Source organism: Pseudorca crassidens, chromosome 15, assembly GCF_039906515.1.
Source record: "Pseudorca crassidens isolate mPseCra1 chromosome 15, mPseCra1.hap1, whole genome shotgun sequence".
Lineage (NCBI taxonomy): Eukaryota > Metazoa > Chordata > Mammalia > Artiodactyla > Delphinidae > Pseudorca > Pseudorca crassidens.
The window spans coordinates 17030967-17050698 of NC_090310.1; the positions used below are offsets into that span (position 1 = coordinate 17030967).

The window sequence follows — 19732 nt, forward strand, 5'->3', positions numbered from 1 at the left end:
GCCCGGTTATGGGTCAGGAGGTGGACATGGCCAGTAGAGGCCAATGGATAAAGAAGGGTTCTACACCTCAGTGCTACTCAAAGTGTGGTCCCTGGACCAGGGCCCGTTTGCAAATGTCCATGATGATATAAGGAGAGGAACTGAGACACGTGTTTGGAAACTTTCATAGTGAGTTGATATTGCTGGTACACCCAAGCTTACCTTGTGTGTGTGTGTGTTTCATTTTCTAGCAAATCATTTTTATTGTATTTTATTAAAAATTTGGTCTGAGGTAGATTGAAAATTAAGGGGGAAAAACCTAGTCCTTTATCAGATGGTCTGAGAAGCCCACCACGTAGACGGCCACTTTATACCAGGAAGTGACTGGAAATTTGGGAAACAAGCCAGCCTGGGGCAGCAAGAAAGGGTGTGGCTTTGAGGATGGCGCAGAGAGGGCCACGGCAGCTGGAGCGCGTGCTGGGAGCTGCGTGCTGGGGAGGCCTGGGGCTCCCGCCACAACAGAGGTAAGACCCGGTAGACCTCTTGCCAGTGCCCCAGCTGCTGTGGCCACACTTGGCTCTGGAATTAGATGGGCAGGTGCCAGGGGTCTCTCCGTAAGACAAGACGTTTGTTCACACCATCAAATCCTCGGAGCCTCCCTGCTCCATCGCTTGCGTCCTTCTCTTCTCTCAGAAAGAGCAAATGCCCAGGCTCAACCCGATTCCAGATGTTGTGGGTCATTGGGGCAGTGACTCTGTGACAGTGTGGTCACACCCCCCGCCGCCATTTGCACACCTGCTGGCTGTTCTGGGAGAGCCCGAGTTGGATGGTGCCCAGCCCCGCTTTCCACTGGGACCTCCTAGTGTAGGTGTACCCATGGTGAGTCTGACAGAGCATCCCTTGCCAGCCGGGAATCTGCAGGTCACAATGGAAATAGGCTTGGGCCCTGTTTCTTTTTCTTTTTTTTTTTTTTTTGCGTTACGCGGGCCTCTCACTGTTGTGGCCTCTCCCGTTGTGGAGCACAGGCTCCGGACGCGCAGTCTCAGCGGCCATGGCTCACGTGCCCAGCCGCTCCGCAGCATGTGGGATCTTCCCGGACCTGGGCACGAACCCGTGTCCCCTGCATCGGCAGGCGGACTCTCAACCACTGCGCCACCAGGGAAGCCCGGGCCTGTTTCTTGATAAACCTGAGTTCAAATCCCTGCCCTGCCACCAGCCAGCTGCCGGGGTGGAGCTGGCCCATGAGAGCAGAGTGTACAGATGCCTTCCTGGTGCCACGTTCAGTGACATCACACGTTCAGTGATGTCCAGAGGTGTTTGACACTTTGAAGCCTTTTCTCTGCTTCAGATCAGCCGTGCTGGGAGTCTTCAGCCCACAGAGGTCCACAGACACCGCAAAGCAGAGCACCCTCTCTTGTAGAGGTGGTTGTTGATCTTTACCAGCACACCACTAGACTTTGGGCAAGTTACAAAGTTTTCACATCTGTAAAATGGGGATGATGGTAACGATGATGACGATGGTAGTGCCTCTGTGGTTGGGATACAGGTTTGAATCAGTGTAAATATACCGCAAATAATGAGGATTTAAACAATGTACAAGTTTATTTCTCTCTCCTGTGAAAGTCTGAGCAGTTACCTCTGTTTCTGTCGCCTTTCCCTAGGGCTCATGCACCTTTCTGCACATCACAGCATCGGTTCACTCAGCCTCTGCTCTGACTCTCCTTGTCCCCAGTTTGGGGAGACTCTTCTCTTCTGGGGCATAAGGCTGTGCTGTGACTCCCTGTGCTTCCCTCTGCCCTGAATCCAGAGGTGTTTCATACTTTGAAGCCTTTTCTCTGCATCTTGGAAAACATCCCTTTCCCGACGCAACGAGGTCAAAATGATGAGATGAAAGGAAGGGGTGTATGTGGGGGTTTTTGAGGGGAAGCATTGGTTAATATGTTAAAATAATAGCCTTCTGCATCAGGAGCTGGGAGGTGGCGTCACAGAGTGACCGACCGCAAAGGCCCCAGCGATGAGGATGAAGACAACGATGATAATAACAGTTATGACAGTAGCAAGTGCAGGCGGTGCTGTAAGAACGCCAAACAGATGGAGCTGGAGCATGTGTTATTCACTGAATCCTCATGACAACCCTAAGCGTGGGTACGTCATTATGCCCATTTATCAGATGAGGAAATCGAGGCTCAGGGATGACAGGGACGTGTCCAGACTCAGAGAGCTAGTACATGGTGGAGCCACCGCTCCACCTGCTCACAGAGGAGACGCTGACACCCGGAGAGGAAGGTGACACAGCAGGTGCGTGGAGGGCCTGAGGGGCCCTGGGACCCACCCGCTGCCCCTTCTGAGCACTGCTTCACCCCAAGCATCCCCCGCTACCCCTTCAAGGCACTTATTTAGATTCGTGGGTCACCCCTCACACCACCATCAAAAAAAAAAAAAAAAAACCTGTCTTCAGAAAGCACATAATATTTCCTGCAGGACGTACTTCAAATTAAAGAAGATAGTCATCTAGTGACATTTGAGTATTTCCTTTTCTTTCAATACAAAGGTCAGCCTCCCTGGATGAACCTGGGCTGCCTCCCCGGTGGTCTGCTCTTAGCCTTGGCTTCCTTTCCTCAACCCCCTGCCTCCCTACCTACCCCACTCTCCCTTCCCTCCCTTCTGACATTCTTTGGGATACTTTGTGCCATCGCTGTGCTAGACCCAGAGACTACAAGTGGAGAAGGAGATAAACTCCATTCTTCTTCTCTCTGGGTTTAAAATCTTTGTGGGGAGACCAATGATTAAACAGATTGAAAACCAGTAGTAGTGCTACTCTGTTCTGAGCCCTCCCTCTGTGCCAGGTCCTGGGCTTCTGACCTCACAACAACCAGTGGGGTGGTGGTAGCTGTCCTACAGTCATTCCTACCACCACTGTCCTGCCCATGGCCACGTAGAAAACTCTGGATCACAGAGATTCAGAGCGGGTGAGCTGTCCATTAATAACAGAGCTGGGCTCAGCCACGATCCCGCCTCACTGCAGGGCCCAAGGTCTCAGTTGTGCCCAAAGCATCCTCTTGTCCTCACGTGTTTTCTGCCAGGAAGCACAGGGGTTAGGGGGACAAAGGGTCACAGGCGTTGCCGTAACCGAGCGTTAGCCACTCACCAGACAGCTGCCAGGACCCTGCAGACCGTTTATTTTCATTGGCGAACCTGGTGGAGAGGGCTGCATTTGTGCAAGGAACCAGCTCTTCCCAGAACGGCCACGCGGCACAGCAGAAAGACAGGTAGACCTGGGCTGGATCCCAGCTCCCTCTCTGAGAGGCGAGCGCGTCCTGTGGCTTTCAGGATGCAGCTCCAGCATCGCTTCCTCCTGCGAAGCCTCTGCTGGTCCCGACACAAGTGAATCTCAACCCTGGCTGTACACTGTGATCACCGGGCAGCTTGAAACTCCCCTGGTGACTTCAGGGGGCCTCCACATGGAGAACCACTGGCTAGACCAGAGGTTAAACCTACTATCTCCCGGAAGCCAAGTCCAGGCCACCACCTGCTGTACATAATCATCTATTAAACAATGTGCCCTGGGCTTCCCTGGTGGCGCAGTGGTTGAGAGTCCACCTGCCGATGCAGGGCACACGGGTTCGTGCCCCGGTCCGAGAAGATCCCACATGCCGCGGAGCGGCTGGGCACGTGAGCCATGGCCGCTGAGCCTGCGCGTCCGGAGCCTGTGCTCCGCAACGGGAGAGGCCACAACAGTGAGAGGCCCGAGTACTGCAAAAAAACAAACAAACAAACAAACAAAAAACCCCAATGTGCCCATTTGTTTGCATATTGTCTGTGGCTGCTTTTCAACTGCAAAAAAAAAAAACAGTCAGATTACAAAAAATCTGTTTAATTTGAGGCTATTAATGTAAAAAAAAGTATTAATTCTGAAACCCTAAACTACTATCTGTGGTGATCTCCCTTCATGGAGGTTTAATTATAGGGGGACTTTTGCTCTGTCTATAGGGTTGGATTTTTTTTTTTCCCCCGGTACGCGGGCCTCTCACTCTTGTGGCCTCTCCCGTTGCGGAGCACAGGCTCCAGACATGCAGGCTCAGCGGCCATGGCTCATGGGCCCAGCCGCTCCGCGGCATGTGGGATCCTCCCGGACTGGGGCACGAACCCGTGTCCCCTGCATCGGCAAGTGGACTCTCAACCACTGCACCACCAGTGAAGCCCATAGAGTTGGAAATTTTTAAACAAGCCTGTGCTATAAGGAAACTAACAAGAATGTTTCCACTAAAAAACAAAAATCAAAAAAACAACCAACCAAACAAACAAAAATACATCTTCCCTTATATTGAACCTCCCTTGAACCTTCCTATAGCGTCAGTTATCTATAGGATATCTGCCTTCCTATAGCATCTACACTCAGGCCTTTGTTCTGCCATGTGGGGCTTCCTAGGCTACAGAAGGTCCTTGTTAATAAGATCTGTGTTCAGAGTTTGTCTCCTGGGAAGCACAGGCCTATAGCCCCTGGTACAGACATTATCGTAGGCAATCCCGAAGTGTGTTATTTAATGCATGGGATTTACTAACTCGTGTGCATGCTTGACTTCCTGCTTGACTAGAAGCTCTTTGAGGGCAGAGACTATGAAGTAGACATTTCCACCCTCTACAGCATCTGGTACAAACTACACAGAGCAGGGCCTCAGGAAATCCCTGCTGAGTGCGTGAATGAACAATGTTAGGAGACCCAAATTATCATTGCATGAGTATTTCTTTCCCTTCTACTGGGGACACTTCTGGCATTGCTTGCTTGTCAGTCACCGCCTGCCCCACGTCTCCTCTAGCCCCAAGCTTCTGGACACAGCTATGCAACTAGGAATAAGAGTGATGGGAAGAGTCAGAAAACAGGGGTGGGGCATTTGCTTTGGAAAGAATTGAGACATCCTTGTGTGAGAAAAAAGAGGAGAGCAGTGGAAAGAAGAGGAGGGTGGGGAAGAGGGAAGACTCCATGCTGGGGGCACTGGAGAGAGTGTAGGGGGCACTGAAAGTGAGATGTGAGATGAGAGAGGTTCTAGGACAGCTGCAAGGCAAGTAAAAGCAAAGCAAGGAATAGAGGGCCGATGTCAAGATGCAGGGCCACAGATAAGGAATTGGGGTGCTTTCGGTGTTCTTTAGGACATACAGTAATGGTTGGAATTGTTTCTACGTTAGAGGCCTAGGTTATGTTTGTCTAAAGGTGAGGCACGTGTGGACCGGACCTCGTAGAGCTCTGGAATGTATTTGGGTTACACGTGGATGAGTGCCATGTGGGACTGTGGCCCTGCCCATTCTCTGGCTCAGTCATCGGTGGGATGGGGGTGAGGGTCTGGAGCTGTGCTGGAGAATCTGCAGCTGCTTCCACTCTGACGCTTCCTCTGCTCTGTGCTTGTCATCCCATCCCCGGCCAGGCCAGTAGAGACAGCTCCCTCTGGAACTGCAGTGATCTTGAGATGCCAGAGGAGAAATGCTCCCAGTTGTTGGTGGGAAAGAGTGCTGTGGCAGAGGTCAGAAGACCAGGGCTTTGTTTCTATGTAGAAATGACTTTAGGGAATGTTTTGATTTAGTTAAAGAAAGTGACGCAGCGAATAAAAGTCCTTTGCCCCCAAATCAGGAAATAGGGGTAAGTTCAAAAAGAAGGTTCTAGATTTAATCTGCTATATTCTTATTATCTGGGGTTAATCACCACTAACCCTTTGGTATATGTTCTGGCAAGTAATGTTTTGTGCATATTCGTGTGTAATTTTTAAGCAAATCAAACTGTACACATTCTCGTGTCATATGCTATTTGCATGTGATTGAACATCTTTTTGTGAGAGGATGTAGGTTTGCATCCCTATTCCGCCTCTAATTTATCAGCTGCATGGCACCTGATTGGTCACATCACCTTTCAATACCTCAGTTTCTTCATCAATAAAATGGAACGATAACGATGCCCATCTCACAGGGCCGAGGGAAGGATCCCGTGGGACGATGGGCCACGTTGCTTCGCAAAATGTTCCCCAGAGGGGCGGGGCTGCACTTTTCCAGGTCCCGGGTCTCTGCCGGCTCAGCCTGCTTTTTCTTACACGGGCTTTTGGCTTCTTTTCTTTCCAGGATGGAGAAGGGGGATGGGCACGAGGAGGACTTTCGCTTGGATTGCCGCCACGAGAGATACCCTGCCCGTAAGTGGCCTCACCTGCAGGAGCCAGTGCTGCAGATTCGTGAACTGTCTGAGAAGAGAGGACCCTGGAGATGGGCCAGGCCAACCTCTCCCTGCCCCCCTGCATTCTCCCCCACACACATACTGCAGATGGCGAAACTGAGGCTGGGGTCTCAGCAGTGCAAGTCTTCCGCACATGGCAGCCACGGCCCTTGCAATGGGGTCGGAATGCTAAGGGAGAAGGAGGGACACGGGGGTGCCTTAAAGACAGGCAGGCGAACCACAGCTCCATCCAGGCCGGGGTTAGCCATTGGCTGGAAGGGACAATGGCTCCGGGGCAGAGCTAGCCGAGTCAGGGAGGTGATAGCTCACAAGATCTGTCTGAGCAGTGGATACTGGTGGCAGCTCAGAATGCACGGACTTCATATGCCTCACTGTGGGGGTCAGAATCTAGGGCTCCTATTCAGAAAACAAATGTCTGGACCAGAAAGCAAAGGGGAGGTCAAAGGAGAGAAAGGCCTTGCTCTGCACAGAAAAGAAAGGAGCTGAGACCAAAGTGGCAGAATCTCATCCGAGCCTGCTGAATGCCCACCCCGGGCTCCCTGCCCTCCCCACTCTGCACTAAGGGCTTTTTATGCCTGACCTCCTGTTCTTGCTGACCGCCAACCCCTACCGCCGGGATTACTAACCACACTTTGCAGAAATGAGGGCTCAGAGAGGTGGAGCAACTTGCCTAAGGTCACACAGCTTAGCTAGTCAGTGGCAGGGCCCTTAGAGCAGGTGCTGTCTGTGCCCTGCCTGTATCTCTCAGACCTTTTAGGAAGCTACGAGGCCTCCCAGCTGCCAGTATCTGCATCTCTGTGCCTGGGGGCTTACCCCACCTCCACCCACAGAAGGTAGGAAGTGCCAGGGAAGCTGGCATATAGATACTCCGGCTCCCTCGCCCCTTGAGTGGTATCGCCCCGAGGTGTGTGATTTGCAGGATTAGCCAGGTTTACCAGGTCTAGCAGCTGCCTGGGTTGGCCGCCTTCCCTCCCCTGGGCCACATCCCCGCCTCTGTCAAGTTTCCCTGCATCTTTGTAGTGTCACCCCTTTGCTCCAATTCCTATCTCAGGGTTTGCCTCTGGGGAATCTGAACTAAGACAGCAGAGATTTAAACTCAGATTTGTCTGCCCCCAACCCCTGGGATCCTAGTAACAGAGTGAGAAATGGCTCTGCTGAGAGGAGAAGATGGAGGCGGGTGAAGGAGCCTGGGAGGAGGCCCGGCTGGAGAGGAGGAGAGGGTCTGGTCTTCACGCTGAGGGAAGAGGCTCCTGTAGGAGACACCAGCCCAGGAAGATGTCCAGAATGCTAACTGCCTACCCGAGGAACTGGGGTGGTTGCTGGGCCCACAGACTGTGGCTTCATGGCAGGTGTCAGGGTGGGGGGCTTCCTGGAGGAAGGGGTCAGGAACCAGGGCATGGAGGAGGCTGGGGAGCACCTGCCTCAGGGATAACAGAAGAGAGCAGGAATCCACCAGAGGGGTTCAGGAAGCACATGGTAGGGACACAGGCTGAGAGCCCTGGCATGTTCCAGAGGGCCACTGGCTCCCCTGCTTGGGCCGGAGCCCCCTGAGGCCCCTGCAGAGTGGGCAGGAAGCCCTGGGTGGAAAGAGGTCGTGGGGGCAGCTAGGGAGCTGGGAGGAGGAAAGGCCAGATCCCTGAGGGCTGACGATGGAAGAAAGAGTCCAGAGAGCAAATCTGGCCCTGAAAGCAAGCCCTGGGATGGAAAGTGAGGACAGCCAGTGTCGGCGGAGCCGCAGAAGCCCTGCACCCCCAACCCAGCCCCTCACCTCTGTCCTGGCGCCCACTTCACCTCCCAGGCATCACATGCATTCCCCAGGTCAACAGCCTGCAGAGAATTCCACCTTTCGTGCCCTCGGCAAATACTGAGCTGTGCAGACCCTCTGTGCGGGCACTGGAGATGCAGCCGGGAGTCAGAGCAGGCAAAGCTCCTGCCTTGTGGGGTGGGAGTCCAGAGGGAGGGAGAATCAGGAAAGAAGTGAACTCAGAAACAAGCATGGTGATCTCAAGTGCTAAGGAACGTGATGCTAAAGAGGGATCGGGGGAGGCCTCCTTAGAGCCACCTCTTTGAGGGGCCGCTGGAGCTGGGGCCTAAGGAAATAGATGGAGTCAGTCAAACAAAGAGCCTTCCAGGCAGAGGGGCCTGCAGGTGCCAAGTCTCCGCAGCAGCCAGCACTGGAGGCCACGTGGCCGGAGCAGGGAAGCGATGGGGGTTGGGGATTGGGATGCGGGAGGAGACGGGGCTGGGATGCCCAGGAGGCAGGACCATGGGAAGGAGCTGGCTCTGCAGTGGGGGGGAGGGGCATTGTGAGTGCGGAAGAGACTTGCCCAGATTATTTATCTGTATCTGTATCTATAGCTGTGTCTATATCTGTGTCTACATCATCTTTACCTATATCCGCATCTATCCATCCCTCCTTCCATCCATCTGCAATGTGGGAAAAGGATGGGAGGGGAGGAAGAGTAGAGGCCAGCAGACCAGCTTAGATGCTGTCCCCTCATCCCCCGGAGTGACGGTGGCCTGACCTGTGGCAACAGAGATAAAAGTGGGAGGATACAAGAATTTTTTGCCGGAAGAGCCGTCTGAGTGCTTTGTGCTCCTGTGGAAGCAGATCCTGAGATAAGGACCCAACAGCAAGCACCTTATTTGGGTGATCCCGGAAAATACAATAGGTGCCGGGGAGGCGGACTAAGCAGGGAAAGGCAGGCAGGTGGAAGCCGTGCTCCAGGCTGGTCATCACTGTAGGCCCTGCTGGGTGACCTGGGGAGCCAGTGCAGAGCACACGGTCTGAGTTATCCCCCCCGGACATGACAGTAGCTCTCCTCAGGCGTTGTTCGAAGGCTGCTGGGGTAGGGTGGGGTGCGTGAATTCTCCTGGGGTGGGTGGAGAAAGCTGTGGCGCCATAGGTCAGCAGCCTGCTCCACTGGGAGGGAGGGCGCACCCACAGCCTCAGCTTGTGTGACTTGAGGTGACAGGTGGAGGCGGCCAGGAACCTAAGATACGCACAGAACTTTCAGGCCAGCAGTCAAGGGCCAGATGTCACCCGCTGATGGACCTGGAGAGGACGAGTTTGAGGGGCGTGTAGGGTTGAGGACAGAGAGAGTTGAAGCTGGGGGACTTTTGAGACCGTCGAGGGAGATTGTGTGGGGTGGGGAGAGATGGAGAAGCCACGAGGTCCTAACACCCTGGGGCTCAAAGAGAAGCGTGGAAGCCGGTGAGGAAGGGCCTGTGGCTCCCACAGGTTTTCCAGGTCCCAGCCTCTTGGGGAAGAAGGAACCTCAGAGTCCCCAGCACCTCTGCCATGTGTGCCTTTCGTCAGGTAGCCGAGTTATCCGGATGGCTGTCTTTCCCCAGGGACCAGCGGAGGCACTGGGGTCTCAGTCACAACAGTGAGGAAGAGGTAGACCCCATCTGCTGTCGGAGCTGACGGGGAGGCACCCGAATGTGGGCTGGGCACACCCCATCTGCCAGACCCCAGGCAGCGTTTGGGGATGCGGGGCCCAGCCACCTGTGGACTGGGTCCTCACATGGTTCATGGGCTGGAGAGCAGCCTGATCGTCTAGGGAAATGACACCGTCTCCAGAATGCGGCCTCTTAGCTGCCAGTGGGATTTTGGCCAAGAAAATGTTTTGGAAAGTCCTGGACAAGTTTTGCAATATTTCTCTACTGAGCAACTGCTCAGATCTGGTTGGCGTACTGACTTGCCAGCAGGACGCACGGGTGGGGGGAGGAGTGCCAGGGAGCCTGCATTATTAAGCACTTACTGTGTGCAGGTCCCGCTCAGCACTTCACAGCCGTCTCATCTGATGGCTGGCACAGCCCTGGGAAGGAGGGTTGAGTGTTGTTATTGTGTAGACTGAGAGGCTGAGGCTCTGAGACGCAGATTGACTTTGTTGAGATCTCTGGCCCCCCGGGGAAGTACAACTCAGCTTGGCGTGTAGATCTCTCCCATTATCCTGGAACCAGGCCGTTCCTGCTCTGGCCCCCAAACTCTCCACCTCATTTCTTCCCACTCTCCCCTCCCTCATTCTGCTCCAGCCACCCTGGCCTTTCTCTTTCTTGAACATACAGAACTCATTCACTCCACAGAATCTCTGCACGTGCTCTTGTCTCCACCTGAAAAGCTCTCCCTCTAAATCTTTGCATGGCTGGCTTTGTCTCCTCTTTTTTTTTTAAAAAAAAATTAATTTATTTATTTTTGGCTGTGTTGGGTCTTTGTTGCTGCACGTGGGCTTTCTCTAGTTGTGGCGAGCAGGGGCTACTCTTCATGGCGGTGCGCGGGCTTCTCATTGTGGTGGCTTCTCTTGTTGCGGAGCACGGGCTCTAGGCACATGGGCTTCAGTAGTTGTGGCGCGTGGGCTTCAGTAGTTGTGGCTCGCGGGCTTAGTTGCTCTGTGGCATGTGGGGTCTTCCCGGACCAGGGCTCGAACCCACGTCCCCTGCATTGGCAGGCGGATTCCTAACCACTGCGCCACCAGGGAAGTCCCTTGTATCCTCTTTAAGCTTCTCCTCAGAGAAGCTCCCCTAACCTGCACCAGCTTCCCCAGTCGACCTCATATCACTGTGTTTTCTTTTCTTCATCGTATCTGTACCTCTCTGACATTATACTTACATACCTGGTTTTTGTTTTGCTGCCTTTCTCCGCTGGGTTCCATGAGATTAGGCACCCTGTCTTTTGTTTTGTTCACGCCTGTATCCTGAGAGCCTAAAGCAGTGGGTGGCACACAGTAGGTGCTGAATTGCCTCTCTAAACTTCTCATTTTCTCCCACCATATCCCACCCGAGAAGCCACTTTTACATAAAGAGTTACATGAACTTTTGGTTATCTTAACTGTTCCAAAAGTTGCTATTTTTTCTTGGGCTGCTGTGATATAGATTCTGCCGCATTTTTTTCTTTTTTCTTCCTGAGGAAAGAGTTTGCCTTTGAAAGCTGCCTTTGGGGCCTTGCAGTGCCACCAGCTAGCTCGGGGGCACATCAGATGTGGCATTTAATGGAGGCAGTGCTGCCATATGGTCCAGGTGTCTGCATCTTCCTTTTAGGGACAGCTGGGGTTTGCGGCTGATTGCAGCTGTCCAGTTCAATGCCCGAGACAAGCTTTTGATTTTGCCAGGTGTGTCTGTGAGGCTGGGCTGAGTGAGAGGCTGTCACTCGCCGGGTATAGAGGTGGCTTCTGGGCGTTCCATCTAGACCAGTCTCTGCCGCCGCTGCCCTCGAAATAGCAGAGGGAATTTCAAGGAAGACTTTTCTGGGCTCAGAGCAACTTGGCATTTTTATTAGATCAAAATCAAATCCAATATAGTACTGCTTGAGTCTGCTTCCTTTATTAAAATGGAAACAGACAATATTTCTGAAATAAATATCAATGCCAACTTGCTGGACACACAGACAGCCATGCAGCTTGGAGATACCTGAGACCCTGGCACTGGGGTAGAGAGAGCTGAGCCAGCGTCAGCATCGGAATCCCCTGGAGGCCTCCCTGAAACACAGATTGCCCGGCCCCACCCCAGAGTTTCTGGCTGAGGAGATCAGGGTGGGGCCTGGGGTTCTGCATTTCCAGAGACTCTGCTTCTGCTGCTCCACAGACCACATTCTGAACTGCACTTGTCCCTGGGCTGCTGCCAGGAGGGAGTCTGCATTTTGTCACCTGTTTGGGCTCTTCAGCAACTTCTGGATGGAAACTGCTGCTTCTAGGGCCGATTCTCTTCCCATCCATCTTCCTAAGACACAAAATCATGTCTTCTCCACCCCCTCCCAGCCCCAAACCTTCCTGTGAGAGCATCCCTGGTGGGTGTCAGGTCCTGTGCCAACCCTCCTGGACCTTCCCCGGGAAGCCTTCCCCAGCCATCCCATTCGTGCTTCAGCCTTCTTTCAGTCACTCATCACTCTTGGAATCCTCCTCTGCGAACTCTCTCCCCACTGGGATGGAAATGTCACGAGGACCAGGACCTTGTCACCACATTTGTGTGGCAGTCCCAGTGCCTAGCACGGGCTTGGGCCTCAGTACCTTTCCAGTGAACGGTTGAGCTCCCTTTGTCTCCATGGGGTAGTTTCTCTGAGGACTGTTTCCGTTTTACGGGTGAAGTGCCTCGGATTCTGAGCAACTGTCATTTTTCTTCGCTTAGAAGTCTGGGCGACTCTAAGCTCAAAGCTGCGTCATTGTTCTTTATGCCCATTTGTGCCCAAGGCAGTGTTGCTGCGATCATCCCCGATCCTAAGAAACACTTGGGGCCAGTTGTTAAAATACAGATTTCCCTGGAGACTCCAATTCCTTGGTTTGCGGCAGGCCAGGAATTGGCTTCAGGTAAGTCTGATGATACAGCAGAAACCCCAGGTGCAGGATAAGCCCTGTGCCCCCAGGGGCCTGCCGGGCCGTTTACACCTGGCACCCAGGGTCTTTGCAGCTGCAGCCTTGCACTCCTCACCCCTCCAGCCCCGTGTACTGGGCTTTCCAGCCTCACAGACCATCTTGCTTTCCTCCAACCACCAACATCATGAGCTTTTCACACCTCCTGAGAACCTCATCTACCTGCCAAGAACCTATTTCACACCCTGTTCCTTCTGCCTGAAATGACCTGCTCCCTGCCTCCCTTTGGCAAAAAACAAAAAAACAAACCCTAGCAGTGGAATTGTGAGCTTCACAGTGCTTTCCAAGTCTAGCTCAGATTCTAGCAATAGTAACCAGTCCCCTCTCCAGCTCCTAGCGGCGGTGGTGTGTTCACCTCTGCATTTCCCTTCCCTGGCGCTGGAGTAGATGAGGGAGAATTTTATAGTGGTTACAAGTCCAGCCTGTGGAGTGAGGCTGCCTAGGTTCAAATCCCAGCAGTAAGACCCTGGACAAGTCACTTAACCTGTCTGAGCCTGAGTTTCCTCATCCGTGTAACGGGCATAGTAATGGCACCTAACTCCCATTTCTGAGGATGAAATGAGCCAGTGAACACGAGGCACAGTGAATGGCTCCTGACACAGTGAGAGCTGGAGGCATGTTTGCTCTTGTCATCTCTTCCCCTCACTAGACTGTGAGCACCCAGAGGACAGGTCTGCATCTGACTCCTGTCTGCAGACCCAGCACCCAGATGGAGGCGGACACACAGTAGGTGCTCAACAAATGAGGAAATGAAGGAATCAGTGGCTCTGGGGAGAGGTGGCAGGTTCAATGGACTCAGCCTGATCCCGAGTGTGGGAAAGAGATGGAGAGAATGTTATGGCCCAGGAAGGAGTCCCCAGCAGGTGGACTCTAGTGAAGAGAGGGATGAGACCCCCATTCGATCTCCTAGGAGAGAACCCATCCCCAAGGTAAACCAGAAAACCCAACCTTCCCCTCCACATGGATCCCACACAAATCCTTCCCAAATCCTCCATCGTATTCATTCAACAAATCTACTCTCTCAGCACTGTGTGTGGAATTGTGCTGGGTGCCAGGGACACAGCGATGAATAAAAGTAGAGCTAGCCTGTGTCCTCATGTTACATACAGCCTAGAAGAGGAAAACGGGAGGAAACAAGTAAACAGATATTACCAAATATGATGGAGTTTCTGAAGCATCCTCAGCATGCAGATTTACAGAGCAGGGTTGACTTGGAGAGGCAGTCAGGGCGGCAATGGAAGAGGGATGATGGTGTCACTAGCTGGAAGGGTCTCCAAAGCCAGACATCTCCGTGCCAACCTTGATTCCTCTCCCCATCTCTCCCCACATCCCAAGTCTTTCTAGAGATAAGAGTTCAAGATTGGGCAGCCAGACAGTAGGCTCTGGATGGGCCCATGAGTCCTGGAGAGAGTTCTTCAGTACCTTGGACAGCTGGTGGAGAGGGTCCATCTGGCTCTTCTGTGATAGGCTGAGCTCCTCTGGGGTCAAGAACGTCAGTACCAGCTGCCTGCCCACCCTCACTAATTCCCCTACTGGCTTTGGAGCACCTTGGACAAGTCACTTCCCCTGTGATCACCCCCATTTCTCTGCACATCTGTGATGCCGCTCTTGGTCTTGAAGGACCCTTCCAACCCACTGAATCCATTTTGGAACAGTGGATGTGATTTCACACAATTCAGCAGAGCTGAGAGCTGATCTCCCGGGATCTTGGTGCCTTGGAGAGAGTTTGAGACAGTGATTTCCCACTGAGGGACTGAGATGGTAGGACTGGAAGAGGCTGAATGTTAAAAAACTTCTTGTTTGATATTTGGACCAAAAATGGAAGATAAATCACATCTTCTGAGAACCTCCTATGGGCTGAATACTCTGCTAAGCCTGGGAGGTTCCAAGGGAATTTGAAGCACAGGACTTGCTGCCAACCCTCTGAGTGAGACCTTGGATAGATCTCTTCCCACCTCTGGGCCTTGGCCACCTCATCTGTGAAGAGAGGTGTTTGAACCCAAACCCCCTCTGTACTGGCATTTTTAAATTTTCACATCTCTCTGATGTCACATAATGAAAGGCTTCTAGCAGGGGGCCTGCAGGGTCTGCTGACTCCTTTGTAACTAACATCCATTTGCGGGCCCAGAGAGGTGAAGTTACTTGTCAAAAGTCACACAGCTTTAAAAAAAAATAGGTTCACTCAGCTTGTCAGTGGTGGAGCCTGGATTTGAACCTTTGACTATCAGACTCCAAGTACAGTTCCCTGCCCTGAGTCTGTACCCAAAGGAGGAGAGGCTAGCAAAGAGACTCTCAAACGCACAGAATCTCAGGGAAGGTGGGCCGAGCACATGCCTCCAGCTCAGGGATCGCTCCTTCTCCTCCCGCATGGTTTCTTCATTTGTTATAAAAAGTCAGCTCAGGACATGCTCTGTGCCCAGCCAGGTGCTGGGGGCTGCGGGCTCCGGGATGAAGCAGACCCAGTCCCTGATGGCACTGAGTCCCCAGGTTAGCTGGGGAGACCCCGGAGTCATGGGACAAAGACGCCGGCTGGGAAGGAGTCAGAGGTCAGAAGTGGCCTCCTGTGGGCTGAGTCGAGCCTGAGAGATGCTGTTTGGCCCACAGACGGTTTAAAATGCTTTAAAAGCCTTAGTTGTCATCATTTAAAAGCCAGGAGATTTGATTTCAAAATCCCAATTTTCAGTTTCTCTGATCATTTTGGGAGATCAGAGCCCACATTCCCCACGGCAACAGTTAACCAAAGCTGAGGAAAGGCTGCTTCTGGCCACTTCACCCGATTATGTCATTTGCTTGGGCCAGTAGGCATTTTGAGGTGGGATTCTCTGATTTATAGCATAAGGCTTTTTCTTTTTTCCTGGCTGGTGACTGGCCCCAAAGTAAAGGAACCAGGAGAAGGGAAGTGAGTGAGGAGTCGTGGTGGGCTGGTGGGGTGTATGGTGAGGTCAGGGCTCCCCTCACTGTAAATGGCTCTGGGCCCCAAGCCCCTCCTGGGAGGCTAGAGAAGGGAGGAGGACCCCAGTCATCAGCGAATTGACCTGATTTTGACTCACAGAAGTCATTTAGAAAAACAATCAAGGCTTTCTGTGCACCAAATATTTGCTTTTAGATTTAAAAAAAAATCCCAACACCTATATCTTGGCAGCAGGCACTTACAAAGAATGCAACTGTTTCAGTGACTGGGGCCAAAACAAACGTTTTTCCTGAGGCCAAACGATTCCAGAATGTTTGGCAAATGTTCCCACCCCCTTTTAAAATATAGTAAAATTAGCAAAGCACCAACATTAAAGAATATTAAAAATAGAAGAAACGCCAAAGGAAAAAAAAATCACGCGTGCACACTCCCCACCATTGGTACAACCATCCCCATCTTTGCCTGTTCCCTTCCAGCCTTTGTTATGGGGAAGAATCTCCCAATAGTCAGAGCTACTTTGGGGGTGGAGGAAGAGTGATGAGCCGTCTGTCCTTGGAGGAGTGCAAGCAGCCGCTTGGCTTCAGCAGGAATTCCCACCTCAAGGGGCTTGCTCTGAAGGATGTCTGACCCTAAAGGATGAGAAGTATATCTGAGCATCCTTTAGAGCTCGGAGGGGGAAGCAAACGAGCAGAGAACACATTTCTTTTAATGCTGAAGTTTTGAATCAGGAAGAAATTGATTCAACCCAGCAGGCCTGTAGCTGTGAATCCTAAGGCAGCTGCTTATGTTGGCTGAGTCTCAGTTTCCTCATCTGTAAAATGGGCTCAGGCTTGCGAGGACAGAACCTAGCAGGGTGTGTAGACTATAAGCACTCTGTCGCTGTTAGTTTTCCCCTTTGCCCTTTGAGCCAGTCCCACCCACCATGCCACGCAGTCTCTCCTCCCTGTGATCCCCTTTGTTCTTATCTTTCTGGCTCCATTGATTCACCATGGAATATTCTCCAGGGGTTGAGCCATTTCTCTGCTGGGCTGTCTAATGCTGCGGGGGGGGAGGGTTGCTGACAGAGCACCACTTGGAGTGGATGCTCCAAGAGAGGGAGACCCCTGAGGCTGGAGAGAGGATGTCCGGAGGGCTTCCTGTAGGAGGAGAAACTTGAGCTGGGCTTTGAGTGTTCAATTCAGCAGTAGGTACAAGGGCATTTTAGGCAGGTCCCAGCTTGGAGATGGAAATGGATCTGGTGTGTTAGGAAGACATGAAGGAGGTGCTTGGGTGAAGGCAGGGGAGCGAGCTTCCGAGAATCAAGAACAGAAGAGTGAGCATGTTGGATCCGTCGAGCCTCCCAGCCCCTGTGCTTGCCCAGGCCGTCAAGAGCAGAGGGCCGTAGTGGGAGGCGGTAGAGTCTCTGCCCCACGTCTCGGCCCAGGGAGCTGCTCAGGGCCGGCTTTGGGACGTCCACGTACTTGCTCGCTGGCCTGAGGTCAAGTACAGTTGGGGCCCAGGAGTCATCTACACTGTTCTCCTTCTAACCCTCCCACAGCTCCTCAAGCACGTGGGAGCCCACAGCGGAGCCCAGGGAAGCCTGACGGGGTGGGTGGCTGGGGGGCAGGTGAGGGTGTGGGTAGGTGAAGGGGGGGATGGAAGGTTGGTGGGTGGATGGCTTGAGTGGGGTGGGTGAAGGTCAGGGCAGGTGGGTGTGCAGGGTTGGTGGTGGGGCAGTGGGGATTGTTGGGTGGGTATGTTGGTGAGTTAAGGGGTAGAGACTTGATGAGTTAGTGGATGTGTTGGCAGCTTGGGAAGCAGATGAGTAACCGGATGAGTTGGAGAGCGGCTGGGTGGCCGGATGGGTGGATGTTTCAGGTTACGGGTAGATGTGTGTGTGGGAAGCCAGGCTGGTGGGAGTATTATGGGGTGCTGGGAGGCTGGATGAGGCAATGGTGGGCGTATGGTGTGTTGAGAGGTGGGAGATGCCTGAGTGGGTTCTAGGGCTGTGGCAGGCTCCTGGGGGGATCGTGTGTGAGTGATGGTGGATATCTTGGTGGGTTGGTGAGTGGATGGCAGTGGATACTGGCAGGTGGATGTCTAGGTGTTGGTGGACCGGTGGACAGAGAGGTGGGTGATGGGGGCATGGCAGAGGTGGAGAGCTGGGTGGGCGGATGGTGATACAGTGAGTGGGACAGTGGGTAGAGAGCTGGGTGCAGCTTGATAGATGGGTGGGTGGGGAGCTGGTGGGGGTCGGTGGGCCGATGGGGTGGGGGTGGAGGAAAGCAGCCGTTGGCACTGACCACACCGTCTCTCTGCAGGATACCAGCCACACATGGGAGATTCCTGGCCCCGGAGCTCCGCACAGGAGGTGCCAGAGCTGAACCGCCAGTGCTGGGTCCTGGGGCACTGGGTGTGACAGCGACCAGCCTGGCTCCAGACCTCGGGCCGTCATCGGCACCAGCCCCCTGCTGCAAGACCACTGGTCTGGCGCCTTTGGAAACCTGGCCTGTGTGGGACACATGTGGCCTGCCCTGCCCGCCGCTGCCTGGGTCTCAGGGTCCTGGAAACAGGGCCAGGGCAGCCAGAGGGACTGCACAGGGCTGCACAGCGTGACTCTGGGACAGCAACTCCTAACTCTCGCCACCGCCACATGCAGAGCCCTGCTGGGTGCAGCTGGGATGCCGGGAGAGACACAGACCTCCGCCACCGAAAACCGGGACCCACGAGCCAGCCGGGAAGTTCAGGAGGTCCCCAGCGTGCGGAGCCCTGCGGGGGGCAGGGAATGGGTGGGGCTTCCTGAAGGAGGGGCAGTGGCACTGGCACCAGGGGCATCACACAGCAGGCACACAGCAAGGGCTCAATAAATGCTTGTTGAATCTTTCCTTGCCGTGTGTGGAGGCCAGTTGCTCTCTGGGCCGTGGCTGCCCCCTCCTGGCCCCCCCGTCAGGTCCCTAAGGAACCTGAAGATGAGATGGCCCTGAGTGAGCTGGTCAGGGCCAGACGTTGAAGCATGGGCGGGTGGGGCAAAGTGGGGAACCTGGAGCTGAGGCTAGGTCTGGGGGGTGGGGTCAGGATGGAGCCAGGCTGGCAGGCTGCCTTGGATTCCAGAGGGTGGGCGAGGTGGGGGCCGGGCAGGTGGGAGATTTGGGTGGACAAGAGACAGGCCCTCAAACCCAGGCGCTAAGCTACCCTGCCTCCCACAGGGACCCTTTACCCTGTGTCTAGAGCCACATTTACATGGAATCTTAAGGCTTAGGTGACTGGGGAAGCATTCCTATTGTGAAGACGAGGGAACCTGGGGTCACAGAGATGATGTAACTTGCCCAAGACCACAGAGCTAGCAAACGGCAGGTGAGGGTTTGAACCAGGACTCCTGACTCCAAGAGGCCTCATCCCTTCCCAGAAGGATTTCTAGAGCTTTCCCTCAAGTAGAGAATGTTTTTCATTCTTTCATAAACCCGTCATCCAACCATCCATCAGCCATTTTCCATCCATCCATCCACCTCTCCAGCCAGCCAGCCAGCCACCCATCCGTTCATCCATTATCCACCCATCAGTGGTCTTTCTTCCTTGTATCAGACGTCCATCCATCGTCCTTTCATGCATCACCCATCCTCATTATTCAACCATCCATCCATCTGTGTATCCATCTATCCAATGATATAATTCATGTGTCCCTACTATGTGCCGAACACTGTGGTAGGCGCTTGAGACAGGACACTGCACCATCCAGAGAGGGCATCTGTCCTCACGGAGCTCACAGGTGGGCAGGACACATAACTAGACAGATGATTATATAGGGCAGTGTGCGAAGTGCTCTGGGACCAGGCAGCCTGGATTCAGATCCCAGCTCCTCCACTTGAGGCCTTGGGCAAGTTACCTGACCTCTCTGTGCCTCAACCCCATGGGCACATGGGGGTCATCAGCACACCTACCTCTTAAAACTATTCTGAGGGTTAAAGGAGGGAATGTATGCGAAGCTTTTAGAACAGAGCCTGGCACACAAACGCTCTGTCGGTGTTTGCTGTTACCTCAATGAGGGGAACTGAGGGGGGGACGCTGCAGGAGCCCAGAGGCCGCACCTGCTTGCTGGGGGGGCGGGGAGTGGTGGTCAGGGGAGGCTCCTGTGGGAAAATGACATTTAAGCTGAGACGTGAAGTTGTCTAGATGTTGGGCAGGCAAAAATGTTGAGGGGAAGAAAGTTGGGAACATTATAGGAACTTTAAGATAGTCTAGATGGCAGGTGCGGAGAGAAGGGAGAGCAGCGGAGGTGATGAGAAA

At 53.5% G+C, this 19732-nt stretch overlaps 1 protein-coding gene across 2 annotated transcripts in view; it reads left to right on the plus strand.

Annotated features, from left to right (window-relative positions):
• GSG1L (GSG1 like) overlaps positions 1 to 18998 on the plus strand; it is a 223435-nt gene extending 204437 nt beyond the window's left edge. For both annotated transcript variants that reach the window (XM_067706306.1, XM_067706305.1), the window contains 2 exons: positions 6085 to 6152; positions 17770 to 18998. In XM_067706306.1, the coding sequence (XP_067562407.1) occupies positions 6085 to 6152; positions 17770 to 17867 (166 nt within the window). In that variant the 3' untranslated portion in view covers positions 17868 to 18998. The remainder of the gene's footprint in view (positions 1 to 6084; positions 6153 to 17769) is intronic.
• Positions 18999 to 19732: the final 734 nt, after the last annotated feature.